The sequence below is a fragment of the Leucoraja erinacea genome, chromosome 15, assembly GCF_028641065.1.
Source record: "Leucoraja erinacea ecotype New England chromosome 15, Leri_hhj_1, whole genome shotgun sequence".
Lineage (NCBI taxonomy): Eukaryota > Metazoa > Chordata > Chondrichthyes > Rajiformes > Rajidae > Leucoraja > Leucoraja erinaceus.
The window spans coordinates 391,263-412,090 of record NC_073391.1 but is presented as its reverse complement, the minus strand read 5'-3'; the positions used below and the strand labels follow the sequence as shown (position 1 = coordinate 412,090).

Below are 20,828 nucleotides of genomic sequence, written 5' to 3'. Positions count from 1 at the left end.
TTCTCTATGTCCTTCTCCTTGGTGAAAACAGGGCAAAGTTCTGCAACCGCAGACTGCCAGCACAAATCCTTGATCAGTCCTACCTTCTCCCTTGTTAATGTCGGTATTAATCATCCACTTGAGTTTTTTCCTGCTATCTTTATATTCCTCAGAGGCCCTGTCTGATTGCATCCTCTTAATCCTTGCTGTCATATCTTCTGTACCGACTCCCGTCCTCTCACTTGCCTTACTCCTGCACTGGATCCTGTCTCTTTATCAATCTAGTTTAAACTCTGATGAGTAGCACTAGCAAACCTACTCACCAACATGTTGGTTTCCCTCCAGCAAGCCAAGCTTCTTATAGATGTTGCATCTAGTGTGAGCAGGGCACCAGGAGCAATGCAGAGATTTAGGGCAGTCACGGTGGCACAGCAGTAGAGTTGTTGCATTACAGCGAAAGCGGCGCTGGAGACCCAGGTTCGATCCTGACTAAGGGTGCTGTCTGTATGGAGTTTGTATGTTCTCCCCGTGACCTGCGTGGGTTTTCTCCGAGATCTTCAGTTTCCTCTCATACTCCAAAGACGTGCAGGTATGTAGGTTAATTCGCTTGGTAAATGTAAAAACTGTTCCTAGTGGGTGTAGGATAGTATTAACGTGCTGGGATCGCTGGTTGGCGTGGACCTGTTGGGCCGAAGGGCCTGTATCCGTGCTGTATCTCTAGACTAAACTAAACTAAACTACTACCTTGAGGGACAACTTTTAAACCTTTAGCCTGCAGGACCTCATCACTCTCCCAGCCCATATCATTTTGTCCACGTGGGGTACAGCGATTCCTGGCTGCTCACTCTCCCACCCAACAACGTGCTGCAGCCTGAATATTGTCCTTCCACCACAATCCCCTGTATCTTGTCAGTATGCTGCTTCTGAATCCATACAAAATCATGAGAGGAATAGATCATTTTTTTTGCCCAGAGTAGGGGAATCGAGGACCAGAGGACATAGGTTCAAGGTGAACGGGAAAAGATATAACAGGAATCCGAGGGGTACCATTTTCACACAGGTGGGTGTATGGAACAAGTTGCCAGAGGAGGTAGTTGAGGCTGGGCTTATCCCATCGTTAAAGAAACATGTAGACAGGTGCATGGAGAGGACAGGTTTGGATGGATATGGACCAAGTACAGACAAGTGGGACTAGTGTAGCTGGGACATTGTTGGCCGGTGTGGGTTAGTTGGGCTGAAGGGCCTGTATCCACACTGTATCACTTTAACCAAGTCACTGTTAATCCAATGCATCTTAATCTTCTGGCACCAGGGAGGCAACTCCTGGAGTCACGTTTGCTGCCTCAGAATCTCCTAATGCATCTCAGCACTACCACTCTGTTTGATCACCATTCACACTGTGCCTCAGAGACAGGTCTGATACCACAGTCGCTGCTCCTTGCCCCTGACAGTATCCAAAGTGGCATAGACATCATCACCAGGAATGGCCACACAGCATTCCTGATGCCCTGCTTACTCACTTTCCGGGTACTAACCCACCTGTGTTCCGCCTGTACCCTTGGCATAACCATCTTATCAACCACCTTTTCCAGCTCCTGGAAGATCCTGAAGTCATCCATCTGCTGCTCTAGTTCCCAATGTGATTTCACAAGGGAGCTGCATGCAGCGAGGTGTACCTCCCGCAGGTGTAGCGCTCAGCGGGACTTCCAGTCTTCCTGACAACCCACCTCCTACAGGAGGAGCGTTCCACTGCCCATGCAGCCATCTCTGCTGCACTAGACAAAGGAAGATTGATGACCAAAACACACTTACCTCCACACAACCACTCAACACACCCACACTCCTCTCAGTCTGAAGAAGGGTCTCAACCCAAAACATCACCTATTCCTTTCCTCCAGAGATGCTGCCTGACCTGCTGACTTACTCCAGCAATGTTGAAGTCAAGTCAAGAGAGTTTATTGTCATGTGTCCCAGATAGGACAATGAAATTCTCGCTTGCTGCAGCACAACAGAATATTTTAGGCATAAATACAGAACAGATCAGTGTGTCCATATGCCATAGAATATATATATATACACACATAAATAAACCGATAAAGTGCAATAGACACCGGCCAGCTATGGTTCAGAGTTTGTTTGAAGTTGTGTTTAATAGTCTGATGGCTGTGGGGATGAAGCTATTTCTGAACCTGGATGTTGCAGATTTCAGGCTCCTGTACCTTCTACCTGATGGCAGCGGAGAGATGAGTGTGTGGCCAGGATGGTATGGGTCTTTGATGATGCTGGCAGCCTTTTTGAGGCAGCGACTGCGATAGATCCCCTCGATGGTGGGGAGTTCAGAGCAGATGATGTTTACTACTTTTTGCAGCCTTTTCCGCTCCTGGACGCTCAAATTGCTGAACCAAGCCACGATGCAACCGGTCAGCATGCTCTCTACTGTGCATCTGTAGAAGTTTGAGGGAGTCATCTTTGACATACTGACTTTCTGTAATCTTCTCAGGAAGTAGAGGCGCTGATGTGCTTTCTTTATGATTGCATCAGTGTTCTGGGACCAGGAGAGATCTTCGGAAATATGCACGCCCAGGAATTTGAAGTTCTTGACCCTTTGCACCATCGACCCGTTGATATAAACGGGAATGTGGGTCCCCATCCTACCCCTTCCGAAGTCCACAATCAGTTCCTTGGTTTTGCTGGTGTTGAGAGCCAGGTTATTGTGCTGGCACCATTTGGTCAATCGGTCGATCTCACTTCTATACTCTGACTCGTCACCATCAGTGATACGTCCCACAACAGTGGTGTCGTCGGCGAACTTGATGATGGAGTTCGCACTATGTCCGGCTACACAGTCATGAGTATAGAGTGAGTACAGCAGGGGGCTGAGCACGCAGCCTTGAGGTGCTCACGTGCTGATTGTTATCGAGGATGACACATTTCCACCAATACGGACAGACTGTGGTCTGTGAATGAGGAAGTCGAGGATCCAATTACAGAGGGATGCACAGAGACCCAGTTCTGAGAGCTTGGTAACCAGCTTGGAGTGGACGATGTTATTAAATGCCGAGCTGTAGTCAATTAATAACAGCCTGACATATGAGTTTTAGTTGCCCAAGTGGTCCAGAGCGGAGTGGAGAGCCAGCGAGAGCCAGTGTCTATCTCCACTACTGTCTGCCTTCCTTTTAATACACCAGGTGCATTCAGTCTGGGATGCTAACAGCCTTCATCTGCAAAAACTAAAACTGCCATCATTATGTGTCCTGCCAGTCTTGCTCTTCAGTTCCTGCCTTCAGTTGCTCAACTGAAACTGACCTTTGGACCTTTGACCTTCTACTGCTTTCAGCTGCAAAATACCACAACCATGGTTATAAACACAGCTGTAATTTCAATATGGTGAAACCAAAATGTATAAAAATGGCCTTTATTAAAATCTGACAATGTGCACTTTAACCACGTGTGATTTTTTTCAATTACAAATCTCAAATTGTGTACAGAGGCAAATAAATAAATGATGGGTCTTTGTCCGAAACATTATGGAGGGCACTATATAAGGTGATGGGGGGGGGATGTTTAATGGAGAAGTGAGGGGCAAGTTTTGAACACACAGAATGGTGGGATGGAACACCGTGCCAGGGATGGTGATGGAGCCAGATACGATATTGGCGTTTAAGAGGTTTGTAGATACACATGGAAGATAAGATGGATGATGATAAGATGGCGGCATCTCAGATTCAGATTCAGATTCAATTTTAATTGTCATTGTCAGTGTACAGTACAGAGACAACGAAATGCATTTCGCGGCAGCGGCCTCCGCAGTCCGTCTTTTTTTTATCCTTTTTGTCTGTTGAGTGGATGTCTTGGTTTTAGTTTTTATATTATTTTTAGCTGTGTATATGTGGGTGGCGGGGGAGGGGGGTGGGGTACATTGTTTAATCTCTTCCCTGTACGGGGACCCGACTTTTTCCTTGTCGAGTCTCCGTTGTCTTTGTCATTGGGCCTAACATCTGCGGCCTCCAACTTGGGGCTCCAGTCGCAGAGCCTGCGGACTCACCATCGCGGAGCTGGCCAACTTCGGAGTGCGGAGCGCTGTGGTGGCGCGCGGCTGCGACCCGAGCTTTGGAGGCTCCGGCCGCAGGCCCTGTGGACGGTAACATCGGGAGCTCACAGGTCCCTGGTGGGAGACCGCTTTTCGGAGCTCCCGCAATGGCTAACTTCGCCCGCCCGAATCGAGGGGTTTAAATCGACCCGGAGCGGGGCCTTACATCGCCCGGCGCGGCTTAAACGGCCGTGGGACTTATCATCGCCCGCCGGGGGGGCTCCAACATCCAACATCAAGAGCCTCGATCAGCTCGATGCAGCAGTTTAACTGCTTGACTGCGGGAGTAGAATAAGAACAGAGAACAAGGAAGAGATAAGACTTTTGCCTTCCATCACAGTGAGGAGGTGTTTGGGGATTCACTGTGATGGATGTTTGTGTGGAATTGTGTTAATTGTGTGTTTTGTTTTTTTTGTTGTTGTTATGACTGCAGTAACGTGATTTTGATTGAACTTATGTTCAAATGACAATAAACGGCAATATGATTCTGATTCTGAAGTGCAGGGAATAGAGGAATATGGTCCATGCAGGGGCAAATGAGATCATGCCCTATGTTCAACATAATTACTGTGGGTCAATAGGTCTGTTACTGTGCTATAGTTCTATGTTATATTAAATACATTATCATATGCAAAACAAAAGAATGATACAAGATTGTCCCTCGTGCATTGGATAGAACTGGTGTACGGGTGATTACTGGTCAGTGTGGACTTGGTGGGCTGTTTATACACAAACAACATTGCCCCTAGTGTGTAGGCTAGTGTAGGCATGCGGGATGATCACCAGCTGCATGGTGGGCAGAAGGGCCTGTTTCCGTGCTGTATCTCTAAAGTCTGGTGCAGATGTGGGCCATTAATAATTCTTTCAAATCCCTTGAGTATGGTCGATATTAGAGCTGCTGGGCTGAAATCATTGAAACAGATCACTTTATTTTTTCTTAAGAACTGAAGTGATTGATTTTTCCTTGAAGCAGATTGACCTTTTTTAAGTTTTAGTTTGGTTTAACCGAGTTACAGTCAATAGCTATTGTCCGTGTGCTATCCAGTTAAAGAAAAGACTATCCATGAATGTTAATCTTCCGGTATCTTTAAAAGGTGACTAAGATGTGGCCAATTTGCAGTGGTACCAGCAGAACATTCATCTCCTAGAATTAATCCTAAATGTATTTCTTCTTAATCCTGAATTCTATATGTGTTTGTGTGTGCTGATTCTAAATAAGACCTTTGAGATGCTACAAAGGTTCCTACACAAATGAAGCACATTTTGTGTGCTGATTCACATACTAATATTTCTTCTGCAACTTTATAAATGGGAAAATCCTTCTTGCTTTCCACTGATGTTATTGCATCAGTGCACTGTGGAGATCAGCAATTATTGATTCATTCAATTTATGAATTTTGCGTTTGACAGTAATTGTAAGTTCTGACCACAGCTGACTGCCAAAATATAATCCTTCATGCATCACATCCTAAATAGTCATCTAGATGCTGTTTTATACCAAAGATAGTGGAGTAACGCTGGAGTAACTCAGCGGCACAGGCAGCATCTCTGGAGAAAATGCATCCTCACTGGATCCACGTCTTTACCTCAGATGCCTATCGCTACAAAACTCTTCCACAGCTTGCTTCATTGTTCCTGCCAGCTTATTGCTCAGCTCACAGATACATTAGCATATTGAGACCCGGGGAGTAGAGGAGGTGTAGGTGAGTGAGTGTGGAAAGGTTTTATGGATGGATGGACGATCTGTAACCTGGAGCCTAATCACAAACTTTCACCATATTTTCAGGCCACAGGTTTTTGGTGTTTTGGCAGATTGCCCCGTTTCCCTCTCCTGTTTGCTCTTATGGGGGCCATTTCTTTCTGCACGTTATTCCACAGCCCCCCTTGCAGCATCAGTCCTTGTGTCAGTTTATCACATGGTCTCCACCAACATAGAGCTCTCCATTTATACAGGAATTGCTGGAAATACTCATCTGGGAAGGACAGATTGAACATAGGTTGTTTAAAAACTGTTCGTCTTGCAGTTCCGAAGAAAAATAACCTAGATTAAGTCTTAAGGGCCTGTCCCATGAGCATGCGACTGCATGCGGCAAGCGCGACCAAACCGGAAGCGGGGGCCGCGCGGAGGTCGAGTAATCCCGTATGAGTTGACGTGAAGTTCGAGTGAAGTCCGCGGGAAGTTTGCGCTAGGCGTACGCCGTCAAGGCGCTGCGTACAGCGTCGAGATACTGTGCACGCCCATCGAGGCGCTGCATACGGCCTCAAACGGGCCGGCAGGCCGTTGCCGCGTGGAATTTTTGAACACTGTCAGTTTTTCGGAGCCCCGCGCGATGTCGGGACCAGGTCCGCACAACTCCATACGGCTCCGGCGATCAAAGTGGGACCGGCCCCACGAGGCCGTATGGCTCAAGCGACCACGTTAGGTGGAGCTTGCCGCATGCAGTCGCATGCTCGTGGGATAGGCCCTTTAGAGTTTCTCTTGACTGATGCTGCCTGGCTTATTGAGTTTTTCTACTTTATTGAATGAAAAACATTTTGAAACAGCATTCATGATATTCTTATCGATTGAAACTGTTTCTTTCAGCAAATGCAGGTTGGTCTTTGGTGCAATACCTGAATACATCAATTTTGGAATTGTGGCCCATTGGCTGACTGATCAATTTATTGAACCTGCAGGTTTAGTAAATTGTCCTTTGGGTGCAGGATAGAACTAGTATATGGGTGATTGTTGTTCAGCATAGACTCGCTGGGCCAAAGGGTCTGTTTCCACGCTGCATCTCTAAACTAAACTAAATGGGCCATGAATAATTAGGATTTTCTTAAACTTCAAAGTAGCACTTTACCTGAATTTATTCACGATGTGAAAGTTAGAGTTCAAAACAGGCAAAATATATCTCTGAACCGGGCAGCTAATCAACTGTGAGGCAACAATGCAGTCCCTGATTCAGATTTACTCAGGTAATGGATTGTCAGCAGAGATTTCACGAGAAGACGACAAATTAAATTTACCATGTCAAGAAACAGAAACAGATATTAGGCCCCTGACTCTGTCTGAAGAAGGGCCTCAATCCGAAACATCACCTATTCCTTTTCTCTAGAGATGCTGTCTGACCCGCTGAGTTACTTTTGCGTCTATCTTTGGTTTAAACCAGCATCTGCAGTTCCTTCCTACACAACAGAAATTGATCAAATCTATAGAGACTGTAATCAATCACATGTTTTAACATTACATTACATTTTTTACATTTAAATTGTACGCATTTTCAAATAAATGTACCTGGTATTTCAGTGAATAAAACTCTTACTGTCCATAAACAATTAATAAATGTTACCACCTGACAAAGGGTTTGATATCAAGTTGACCTTTACACACAAAAGTCTTGGGTATTTCCAAGAATCTTTTGCAGGCAATAAGGCATGAATATGATGCAAACACATTTAATCAATTAAATTAACTCCATCCTGCCCCTTCCCAGTTCTCCCACCAGTCTCACTGTCTCCGACTACATATTATCACTGTACCGCCCACTCCCCTGATATCAGTCTGAAGAAGGGTCTCGACCCAAAATGTTACTCATTCCTTCCCTCCAGAGATGCTGCCTGTCCCGCTGAGCTACTGCAGCATTTTGTGTCTATCTTAAACTAAACATACCGTGTTAAGTTTGAAATTCCACGTGTGAAACTGCTTCCATTATTCCAAGGGTGCATTTCGATCAGGGACAGGAAAACCTTGCACCAAAGCTTTTTGTCTTATTGCCAGCATAAGACACTTGGGATCACCTCACACTTCTCCAGTGTGAAAGCCAGGTTTGCTGGCCCAAATCATCCTGGACTCCAAATGCCTGGCCTAAAGGGGCGGCACGGCAGTGCAGATGTAGAGCTGCTGCCTCACAGCGCCAGAGAACCTGGTTCAATCCTGACTACGGGTGCTGTCTGTACGGAGTTTGTATATTCTCCCAGTGCCCGCATGAGTTTTCTCTGATATCTTCAGTTTCACACTCCACAGCCGTACAGGTTTGTGAGTTAATTTGCTTAGTATAATTGTAAACGGTCCCCAGTGTGTGTAGGATAGTGTTAGTGTGCGGGGATCGTTGGTCGATGCGGACTCGGTGGGCCTGTTTCCACGCTGTATCTCTAAAATAAAATAAACTAAACTAAACTAAATGATGACAAGGCCTCCAATGACTTACTGAACAAGATCCATCCTGAAATTCCTTTTAGGTGGTATTTAGTATTCTGCCAGCCAGCAAAATCTCATTTGGCTATCAGACTATTAAATACCACCTAAGAATTAAATAAACTCTTAATTTTACGTCATTGATGTTTCATAAAATAATTAAAACATTTACCAGCCCTTGACAGATATGACACCCACTATTGACCAGAAAGTCTATGTCTTTCACATTGATTACTTGTACAACTTTAAAATTGTTGTTATCTAATAAATTTGATCATTCTGAATGGAGCAGTGGACATTTACAATTTGGAAGAAGGGTCTCGACCCGAAACGTCACCTATTCCTTCTCTCCAGAGATGCTGCCTGGCCCGCTGAGTTACTCCAGCTTTTTATGTCTATCTTTACCAACAAAGATTTGTTTACTGTGCTTCATGAAATCCGTTGAATATGTCTTTTGAGGTTATGGAAGTTTGACATGTCATGAGAAGGCCTCTTCACTTTTTCATTCTCTGTATTATTTTGAAGCCTATCACAGAAAATGTGACGGGGCCCAAATTAAACACAATTCCACCTAGGTTACCATTGTTTCTGAAGCAGAGTATTTTTTTTTTTTTAATATTTGTTTAAAATAATAATCCCCTGTTGTTTTATTGCATGGATCATCAAAAAATAAATAGCAGTGACAAGTTAACAAAAGCAAGAGCAATTGGAAACGAAATAAATAGACATTACCAATTAGTAATCTATCACATTTAGGCACCGGCACTTAAACAACAGGTGACATCACTTCGATGTTGACATGTCAAATTGAACTGAAGTGATCCATTTAAAGCCAGAAATAGCAAGGAAACCAAGTGTAACAACACAGTTGATGCAAGTATCATTATTCCCACATTTACATCTGTGGACAAATATTAAAGCAACAACTCATCTGTCTGTTACTTTGAGAATTTCACTTTGTTAAAGTACAGATAACTATTCACCATTGTTATGAAATAGCATTCTCAATGAAACAAAAGCTTGTCCACCCAAGATTAGGGAAGATTAGCCTAAGGATTGGAGATGAGCACCCATTAGCTGTGTGTAAATTGTACACAGAAGACATGCCATGTGATGACGCACATTTCTAACGGGTATCCTTCCCATTGGAGAAATAGACTTCTTAACTCCACCGTAGTTGCTCTGATATTTTACAGGTATCGCTCAGCAATAAATCAAGCAAAATCAGTCGCCGAGTGACATCGTTTCCACGTGTTTCTATTTGCATGTGTCTGCCAGAGCTCCCAATAATACTCATTTATTTTACAGCTCACAATGTTTATTCCAACCATTGAAAGACATCGTTAATACGCATCTACTCTGGTGTACGGGTGAAGGGATTCCCATCATGAGGCTAGATTTTAGTTTAGTTTAGTTCATAGATACAGCGCAGAAACAGGCCCTTCGGCCCACCGAGTATGCACCGACCAGCGATCCCACACATTAACACTATCCTACACACACTAGGGACAATTTACACGTGTACCAAGACAATTTACCTACAAACCTGTACGTCTTTGGAGTGTGGGAGGAAACTGAAGATCTTGGAGGAATCCCGTGTGGTCAGAGTGGAGAATGTACAAACTCCGTACAGACAGCATCCAAAGTCAGGATTGAACCCGGGTCTGCGGCTCTGTAAGTGCTGTAAGGCAGCAACTCTACAGCTGCGCAACTGTGCCGTATTTGAAGGAGCAGTATGAATCCAGACTGAATACGTGTGTCCCATTCTTATCTACATCATTTCTGACAGGCAGCAAAGATGTGGCAGCTACGTTCTCTGCAGCAGGTGTTCCCCATAGATCAGACTTTAATGCAGCAATCAGCCTTGAAACCACCTGAACGGTCTTCAATTGCTTTTATGCAGCATTCATTCAAGTTAACAAAAAAGGTGAAATTATATGGAAGTAGAAGTTTGTGATAAAAGCAAACAACAGAGGCAATTTTGTCAAAGGGAATAAGTGTTTTCCACAAACATCACTTTAGGATTAAAAGGAATTTTATCAAAGTTATTTGTTAGGCTCTAACATTAAATTGCGTGGCAAAAAATGACTGGAATGCATAGGAAGAAACTGCAGATGCTGTTTTACACCGCAGTTAGACCCAATATACTGGAGAAATAAAACGGGCCAGGCAGCATCTCTGGTGAGAAGGAATGGGCGATGTTTCAGGTAGAGAAGGGTCTCAACCCAAAAGGTCACCCAGCATATTGTGTCTATCATCCCTCCACAAATGATGTCTGACCTGCCGAGATAATCCAGCACTTTGTGAGTTGGATAGTCATATAGTCATAATCCAGCATTTTGTGTCTATCAACTGGAATGCATACTTTTGTAGAAAACCTTTCTTTCCCAATATGCTATGTTTCTGTTCAATCTGTTCTTGTTTACTTTCCTGCTTTCTCCACCTTCCTCTGGTTCCAAGGCTATCCGACGGCTGAATTACATTTTTCCATAATAATATTCCATGGATTCCAAAGTCACATCAAGTTTATTTGAATGCTACCCAATGTACTTCTGATACTCTTACTAAATCTGAAATAATTTTTCCAAGAATATCTGAAGCACCCTTGATACTTTGCCTGATAGCTAGGATATTATGAAAAGACAGTAATAGTTTTGAGACACCTAGATCAGTACCTTGGTGGCAAATAATTCCAAGGATGCCTTTGCATTCAGACAACGGCAGCTGACAAATTATTGGAATATGCTTCCATATATATATATTATACTAACTAAGTTGGGACCCGTTGGGTCCCATTACTTCATTGACATGAAGGCTGGTCCCCCGAGCATGATTTAAAGAGCATCAGTTTTTCCAATATTGGTGGCCATAGGGGGGCTTTCTAGAGCGCTGGTACCCGTGGGTTTCTTTCACACATGGCAGCTCAGTCCCTCAACGCAACATGACCTGCTGGCACTCACTCACCAATGGTGGGCTGGCCAGTAGGACTCATGGCTATTCCTTGAAATTCCATTTCAAGCACAGTGCAAGGCCACCAAATTCAAATCCATTTTCCTACCATTTCAAGCAGGGTGCAAGGCCACCGAATTCGTGCAGTTTCCAACCGCTTCAAGCAGGGTGCAAGGCCACCAATTGCAAGTGCAGTTTCATACCATTTCAAGCAGGGTGCAAGGCCACCAAATTCAAATGCAGATTCATACCACTTCATGCAGGGTGAAACCACCATAAAACCACACAAAACACCAAACTCAGTTCAGTAGACATTCAGTGTGTTCAGTTGATTCACAGCTCAGACAGAGTCGTGACCTCTTCCTCCCCCATCATGCAGAGACTGAGCCATACCCACACTTCCGAGTTTTATAACCCCTCCCCCTCCCACCGGAAAAGGTGTGGCCTTCATGGCGTGATTGACAGGAGAGAGATTCTCAACATTTTTTAAACACTAATAACATATTTATTTTTCATTGATGGGAAGAATTCTCTGTACCTGCTGAGGGGACTGAGTAAGATGGCCAAAAATTACAGCCGTAAGTAGTAACGTTTTATCTAAAATCAATATTAAGTGAAACAGGAAGTAAGTGCATTTGCAGTAGTGCCTTTCAACTTCAAGCCAAAGCATCCAAGCCACCATTTGCAGTAAGAGTGCCTTTCAACTACAAGTAAGAGGCACCCAAGCCACCATTTGCAGTAAGTAGTGCCTTTTAACTTCAAGCCAATACCCAAGCCACCATTTACAGTGCCTTTCAACTTCAAGCCAAAGCACCCAGGCCACCATTTGCAGTAAGTAGTGCCTTTCAACTTCAACCCAAAGCACCCAAGCCACCATTTGCAGTAAGTAGCGTCGTTCTCTCGGAAATCGCAGCACAGTGAGCCAAAGGCGGTCAAGATCGGACTTTTATTAATATAGATATATATGTGTGTGTGTGTGTATGTATGTACTTACACACACATATAGATAAATATTGAAGTCAACATCAATTAATGCATTTGTCGTCTTTGTGAACATAAGAAGAGCTGTATTATGCCACACTGCACCGCCAATCATTGTGATCATGGCTGATCATCTTCAATCAATAACCTTTGCCTGCCTTCTCCCCATATCCCTTGATTCCACTAGCCCCTAGAGCTCTATCTAACTCTCTCTTAAATCCATCCAGTGACTTGGCCTCCACTGCCCTCTATGGCAGGGAATTCCACAAATTCACAACTCTCTGGGTGAAAAGGTTTTTTCTCACCTCAGTCTTAAATGGCCTCCCCTTTATTCTAAGAATGTGGCCCCTGGTTCTGGACTCGCCCAACATTGGGAACATTTTTCCTGCATCTAGCATGTCCAGTCCTTTTATAATTTTATATGTTTCTATAAGATGCCCCCTCATCCTTCTAAACTCCAGTGAATACAAGCCTAGTCTTTTCAATCTTTCCTCATATGACAGTCCTGCCATCCCAGGGATCAATCTTGTGAACCTACGCTGCACTGCCTCAATCGCAAGGATGTCCTTCCTCAAATTAGGAGACCAAAACTGTACACAATACTCCAGATGTGATCTTACCAGAGCCCTATACAACTGCAGAAGAACCTCTGTACTCCTATACTGAAATCCTCTTGTTATGAAGGCCAACATTCCATTAGCTTTCTTCATTGCCTGCTGTACCTGCACGCCAACTTTCAGTGTGTGGTGTACAAGGACACCCAGGTCTCACTGCACCTGCCCCTCACCTAACTTAACCCCATTGAGATAATAATCTGCCTCCTTGTTTTTGCTGCCAAAGTGGATAACCTCACATTTATCTATATTATACTGCATCTGCCCACTCACTCAACCTGTCCAGGTCACCTTGCAACCTCCTAACGTCCTCTTCACAGTTCACACTGCCACTCCGCTTTGTGTCATCCACAAAATTATGGATTATTCGGATGGTTTGACTGCCCCGACCACGGGAGAACAAGAGGAAGAGGATGAACTTTATTGCCTTCCATCACAGTGAAGAATATGGAATCCACTGTGATGGATGTTTATGTTAACTGTTATTTTATGTGGGTGTGTGTCTCATTGCTTTTCACTTAGTATGGCTGTATGGAAATTTCACTGTACATTAACTGGTGCATGTGACAATAAACTGGCCTTGACCTTGAAACCTTGTATATTTAAGTGTGTGTTATTGTGTTAACATGGTTGATGTTAAGTATGAATGTCATTGCGGTACATATGACAATTCAAGACCATGGACTCTTGATCTTGCCTACAGTCCATGTTGGTTAGTTTATGTATATGATCAGTTCAGTTTAGTTTAGTTTATTGTCACGTGTAACGAGGTACAGTGAAAAGCTTTTGTTGCGTACTATCCAATCAGTGGAAAGACAACGCCTGTTGTCTACAACACATAAAGCACGTCTGAAACACATGAATAAAATTATCAAGTATGAATTTCAGTTTTAGTTCAGTTTAGTTAATTATCACATGTAACGAGGTACAGTGAAAAGCTTTTGTTGTGTGCTACGCTGTCAGCGGAAAGACAATACATGATAGGTATTAGTACAAGGTAACGCCAGCAATGCCCGATCAAGGATAGTCTAAGGGTCACCAATGATGTACATAGTAGTTCAGGGCTGCTCTCTAGTTGTGCTAGGGTGATTCAGTTGCCAGATAACAGCTGGGAAGAAACTGTCCCTGAATCTGGAGGTGTGCATTTTCACACTTCCATTTCTTTTGCCCAATGGGAGAGGGGAGAAGAGGGAGTGTCAGAGGAGAAGAGAGTGCCCGAGGTTATGGGAGGAAGGCAGGAGAATGAGGTTGGGAGGGAGAGATAGATCAGCCATGTTTGAATGGTGGAGTAGACTTGATGGGCCGAATGGCCTAATCCTGCTCCTATCATTTATGATCTTATGAGTGACCAGGGTGCGACTCGTCCTTGATTGTGTTGCTGGCCTTGCCGAGGCAGCGTGAGGTATAAATGGAGTCAATGGGAGGAAGGTTGGTTTGTGTGATGGTCTGGGCTGCGTACACAATTCTGTGCAATTTCTCGCAGATTCATCAAATATTGCAATCGCCAGAATGTATATTTGTGGCGAACGTGTGCATTGTCTAAAAGTTCTGTAAAAATAATTTGGGATGGATCGTTTAAATTAAATTACAAATTGAATCAAAGGTCTGGGATATTCTTACGGTGATGCTATCTGACAGTGATCTATTATCATTTCATCCCTATTTCAACTTATTCTTCACGAAAATAATTGATTTCTCAAGTTTGTATTCCTGAATATATGAAACCGGTGAATTAAATCGCAAAGAAAAATGTTGTTAAAACCAAACCCATCAACTGGGTTAATTTACAACTAATGTAATTTTCACATCGTAAGATACGGGACATTATCAGTGTAAACTCACCACGTGTAAATAGACTTGCTGTGCCTGAAAGAAATAACCTGTGCATATAAAGAGAATTCGCCGTGCCATTTAAACATAAGGCGAGTTTCCAATTAACATCAGCGCCTGTCGCCAGTTCGGCTTTGATAGTTTTATGTAAATGTCGCGGGCAGAATGCATTTGGGTCATTTTTTAAATGCCTGGATGCACATGGATGCCAGTCCAATGTCTACTTAATGAGCCTAAAGGCGACGGGAATGTTGAATAACGCTCATCATTTTGGTTTGAGGGTCTAAAAATGGTAAAGTGTAACATGGAACTGCAGGTGCTGGTTTACACTGAAGATAGACACAGAATGCTGGAGTAACTCAGCGGGTCAGGCAGCATCTCTGGGGAGAAGGAATGGGTGACGTTTCGGGTTCAGACCGAAGAAGGGTCTCGACCCGTAACTTCCCTCCAGAGATGCTGTCTGACTCGCCGAGTTACTCCAGCATTTTGTGTCTAAAAACTGTAACATATTTTGTGACATCCGCACACAATACAGATCCGGCGAAGTTATGCTTCGTAACATTTATTTTCCCACAAAATAACGACTGATAGTAACACTGGTCGAAAGAGATGCTTCAATTTTGGACTTCAGTCTCGCGTACGTGTGCAATCCCACCCGCAGTTATCAATGAGATCAGCTGGGAGTGAAACTGACCAGAGAGTTTCCACGTCAGCTGGGACCGATTCCTCCACATCGGCTATGGCCACGCTCTGCTTTGTATATTTAAAGGCAGTGGGGAAAACACGCGTGCTTCTGAAAATGTCATTCTATGTGAAAGTGAAAACAAATAAATCCTAACAGGTCAGAGAGAGGCCCAGCGCAAAGTGTAGGAACAACGCCTCACATTTCGTTTGGGTAGTTTACACCCCAGCGGTATGAACATTGACTTCTCTAACTTCAAGTAACTCTTGCTCTCCATCCCTCTCCCTCCCCAGTTCGACCAGTCTGCCTTCTCCCCATATCCTCCTGATTACATTGTATCTGTTAGGGTTGCTACCTTCTCCTAGCTAACAATGGTCTACTCTGCATTTTCCCTGAGCCACATCTCCTTTGGTGTAAGTAAGTTTTGCCTTGGTGCAAGTAATTACATACATAGGAATTTGCCTTACTCAGAAAACAGTGCTCCATCCCAAACAAGTAACAACATGACACGGTTGACAGTGACAGTTACCCGTGCATAGACTCAGAAAACAGTAAACATTTTGGTAATAATAATAATAAATAGACATGTAAATTATAACAACACCATTGATCAATTTTGGTCAATGTGAAGGATGTCCAACAAAATAACCAGACAAAATACCAGATCAAAGGGAGACAGAAAATCTGGAGAAAATTTGGTTATAGGAAGGATGTCTGAGAGAGTACAGAGGAGATTTACTAGCAACTAAAGTACAGAGATAGGTTGAATAAGTTAGGTCTTTATTCTCTGGAGCGCAGAAGGTTAAGGGGGGACCTGATAGAGGTCTTTAAAATGACTACAGATTTTTTAGGGGTAATGGCTGTTGAGTAGAGCAAAGTGGTAAGCAGGTTCATGGATAAAAATTGGATAGGCTTTTGGTATGTGCTGGCTGTGGCAGCTTTGACAATCCGAGAGTCGTTTCCTTCCAGAGTGAATGGTGATACAAGAGCTTGTGTCCCGGGTACCAGAGATGGGTCAGAGGCTGATCTTGCCCGCTCGCCTCCTGGCCCTTTGCAGTGTACGGAGTTCATCAGGGAAGTGATACAAAGGAGGGTCCCGGTTACAGCCAGATAATCTTCTCAGCTGATCGGACGATTCGCTGCAGCCTCCAGGTGGCGTGCGTGGTGGCTGAGCCAAACCAGACAGAGTCGGGGAGAGGGAAACACAGGGATAAGGATGTCTCATTTTCACACCTTCACTTTCCTTATCTCTGTGTTCCCTCTCCCCTGACTCTCAGCCTGAAGAGGGTATCGAGGGTCACCCATCCCTTTCCTCCAGAGATGCTGCCAGTGCACGGGGAAAGACTCCACTCATCCACTCTCCGAGCACCGCGTCTCCAATCACCTCTTAAACCACAAGCTAAAGCTGCACCATTCATAGAAACATAGCAATAGGTGCAGGAGTAGGCATTCGGCCCTTCGAGCCAGCAAAGCCATTCAATATGATCACGGCTGATCATTTAAAATCCGTACCCCGTTCCTGCCTTTTCCCCATATACCTTGATTCCTTCAGCCCTAAGAACTTTCTCCTTTATAGCGCCCACATTATTTCCATCTTTCATGGAGTTTACGCGTTTATTCTACTGACATGTGTTTTCAAAGGTTTCAAAGGTATTGCCACATGTACCAACAGACAATAGGTACAGGAGTAGGCCATTCGGCCCCTCGAGTCAGCACCGCCATTCATGGCTGATCATCCACAATCAGTACTCCGTTCCTGCCTTCTCCTCATATTCCTTGACTCCGCTATCTTTAAGAGCTCTGTCTAGTCCTCTCTTGAAAGCACCCAGAGAACCGGCCGAGAAAAGGCAGAGAGTTCCACAGACTCACAACTCGCTGTGTAAAACTTAAGGTACCGATTAAGGTACAGTGCTATCCGTATTACCCCACAGCAGTGCTAAAAAATGCAACATGACACACAACTCCATAAAAGTTAACACGAACATCCACCACAGCGGATTCCCCACATTCCTCGCTGTGATGGAAGGCAAGGATTCACTTCAAAGACCTGAAAACATCGAAATAGTTTGGGAAGCGTTTCAGTGCCACGTTAAAGCCGGACAAGCTGACATTTTCCCGGGGGTCTGTAATTCGGGGTGTAATTGGCGACTATTGCCAGGGCAATTGTTCAGACCGCCCCGATGCTAATAATTGCTGGCGCGGCATTTCACCAACACTACACGGTTGTGGGCAGGTATAGCTGAACTCACCTGTCTATACTAATGACGCACAGCGTCATGATGGAAGCGGTGCAACAGATCACATCCATGGCGATGAAGACGTTACAGAAGACTTGCCCGAAGATCCACTGGCCGCCGATCAGGTCGGTGACGATGACAAAGGGCATCACGGCCAAGGCCACCGACAGGTCGGCCAGAGCCAGGGACACGATCAGATAGTTAGAAGGCTGGCGCAGCTTCTTCACGAAACACACCGAGATCATGATCAGGCAGTTGCCAGAGATGGTGAGCAGGGTGAGCATGGACAGAACTGCCCCGATCACCAGCTTCTCCGTGTCTCCGTAAAGCAGGATTTCGGCCCCACACTCGCTGCCATTGTGCAGCAGGGAGGCGGTGGCGACTGGCCGGGCGCTTGACGTCGTGTCTTGGGCAATTTGATAAATCTCGGGGTCGGCAGAGCCACGGATCATCATGGGCGGGTTGAGATATTCCAGGGCTGCCCCGGTGGTGTGCCAGCGGACCTTGCTTGTGTGGCTGCCGTTAGTCTCCATCATCAGGTCCCGAATGCCCTCAGTACTTGGTCGCCGCGGTACCTTTGCAGTTCAACATGTCCATACAGCGTGCAGAGCCAATCTACAATGGCCATTCATTGGCCTTGCCTTCGCAGCGCCAATCGCTCCGTAGATTCGCCTTGTAGGACATTCAGTCCATGCAAACAGGTGGGTTCTGCACATCCATCTGCCTGGGCATGCGTGCCCGCGGCCAAATTCGCCCACCCCATCTCCCTCCCTGGCGCTGCGCTAATTCCCTCCAAAGGCCAGCAGTTTGGGATGAAGAGGAAGTCTCTCTTCGGTGCGACATCCACTCCGTGTCGCACCAACATACTATACTACTGGTGCTGCAAACCAGAGTGAAACAGCCTCGCTGCTTAACGCCAAAGTTAGATGTACAACTCACGTTTCTCTCTGCTTCATATACGTGGGAAATCCTTCAGTATGGTCACTTTTCACGCGTCCCGCCCGGTCTTAACCCTTCCCATCAATGCTTGAGCCCCCATCTTCGCTCTGTGCCTTCCGCTTCATCGGCGCCTCGCTCCCATGGAAAGTATCCAAGTTAATTTCAGACCCCTATATCCATCCATCCATTCATTCATGCTTTTCATCGCGGGTCTGTTCTGTTTAGCGGTATCCAGGTTTTGAAAGCAGCCCTCCCTCCGCTCGTTCGCACACTGTGGCACTTTGGAAGAGAGTGGCGAATATATACCGCCTGCCTGACGTGGCATGGAATAACGTTGAGCGATGATATAAATGTCACTCGGCGAGTCATATTGATTCAGCTGGGTAAACCACTGCTTCTATTTGTGTTGCTGCTGTTTCATGGCAAGTGAAGGCTCGGGATTATTCCCACAGACAAGCTGGCAACACAAGAATTTCACTGCTTACTTTCGAAATGATCGAGTGCACTGCTTTTGAAGGGTAATCTTGTACTGGGTTATTTATTTCATGCATAATAAATATGAACAAATATTTATTTCATTTGCGCTTTCATTTTTGAATCTTTTTTTCCCCACCAGCCGAATACATTTCGTCTTTCACTAATTCAGAAAGTGAGATGAATTGGGTGTTGCAATGTTAATTGACAGCAAACAATCTACTCTAGGCAGTGTCCCGGTCGCTGGTTGAAACGGCGATGGGATTAGTCCCCCGTGGCCATGGGGATGGAAGTGTTCTCCATACACGCAATTGCCATGTTGGGAAGGAATAGTCACAGCTTGCTAAAAACTGCCATTTTGCCCATCTACATTAAATCCATTTGTCCCTCCGCATTAGTCTGAAGAAATGTCTCGATCCGAAACATCCCAGATTCCTTTTCTCCAGTGATGCTGTCTGACCTGCTGAGTTACTCCAGCTTTTTGTGTCTATCGGCGGTTTAAAACAACATCTGCACTTCCTCTCTACACGTTATGTTCACATGATGAGGACCGTGTCCTTCCACGTCTTACCTTGTCTGTGTCTGTACAAGTGCATCTTAACGGTAATAATTGTATTTGATCCCATCACCTCCCCAGGGCGACATGGTGGCGCAGCGGTAGAGTTGCTGCCTTACAACGCCAGACACCCGGGTACATCCTGACTGTACATAGTTTGTACCTTCTCCCCGTGACCTGTGTGTAATTTTCTCCGAGATCTTCAGTTTCCTCACACACTTTTGTAAGTTAATTGGCTTGGTATAAACTGTAAAATTGTCCCTAGTGTGTGTAGGATAATGTTAATGTGCGTTGCTCGCTGGTCGGTGCGGACTCAGTGGGCCGAAGGGCCTGTTTCGGCGCTGTATCTCTAGACTAAACATACCTCCGGCGGTATGTTCCAGAGATCAACCATTCTCTGTATAAAAATCTTGCCAACGAGGTCCCCTTTAAATATTTTTCCTCTCACCCTTAAACCTATGCCGTGTTCTTTCCGATACTCTCCCTACCATGGGGAACAGATTGATACTCTCACAATGCCTCACATCATTTTCCATCAGGTCACCCCTTCAGCTTCCTCCATTTCCGTAAATTAGCCACGCCTATTCAACATGTTCCCACAGCTAAAGTCCCCCAACCCAGGCAATATTGTGGCGGATCTTCTTATCACAAACATGAGGTACCTTGTCATTTCCCTTTTCTTAATGTGCAGAGATCATATTGGACAAGTTGGAATTCTACTTAGCAAAATTACAAATGGGTTAAAGACTGTAATTGGTGATGGTTTGTCTTGATCCATTGTGGACAAAGACAAGAAAAATATCAGAAAGACACAAAATGCTGGAGTAACTCAGTGGAACAGGCAGCAATTCTGGAGAGAAGGAATGTGTGACATTCCGGGTCAAAACTCCATCTTTGTGTCTTTTAAAAAGCGAGTGTCAGGTTCAAGAAGGTGGCATCAGATGGGTCTTGAGGAATATAAAGTCAGTAGGAAAGAACTCAAGCGATGATCAGAAGGGCCAAAAATGGGTCATGAAATGTCATTGGCAAGTCAGATTAAGGAAAATCCAAACATTTTTTTACACGCATGTTAAAAACAAGAGGAAGAAGGTGGGACAACACAAGGAGTGGAGTTGGTGGATGCAGGTGAGGTACTAGAAGACCACTTTCCATCTGTATTCACCAAGGAGAATGACTTGGAGGACGGCAAGATCAGGGTGGTAAATGCAAGTTGGCTAAGGCAGTTTGAGAGAGAGAATGACAGATGTCATATTTATTCCATCCCCACTATCCAGGGTTGCAAGCTCTCTTTTCAGACAAGGTATCAATTTAGTTGCACAT

At 44.8% G+C, this 20,828-nt stretch overlaps 1 protein-coding gene across 1 annotated transcript in view; it reads right to left on the bottom strand.

Moving 5' to 3' along the window:
- The window catches only part of LOC129703886 (5-hydroxytryptamine receptor 7), a 49,811-nt gene extending 29,381 nt beyond the window's left edge, over window positions 1-20,430 (bottom strand). The window contains exon 1 of the mRNA XM_055646565.1: window positions 17,552-20,430. Within this exon, the coding sequence (XP_055502540.1) occupies window positions 17,552-18,075 (524 nt within the window). The 5' untranslated portion in view covers window positions 18,076-20,430. The remainder of the gene's footprint in view (window positions 1-17,551) is intronic.
- Window positions 20,431-20,828: the final 398 nt, after the last annotated feature.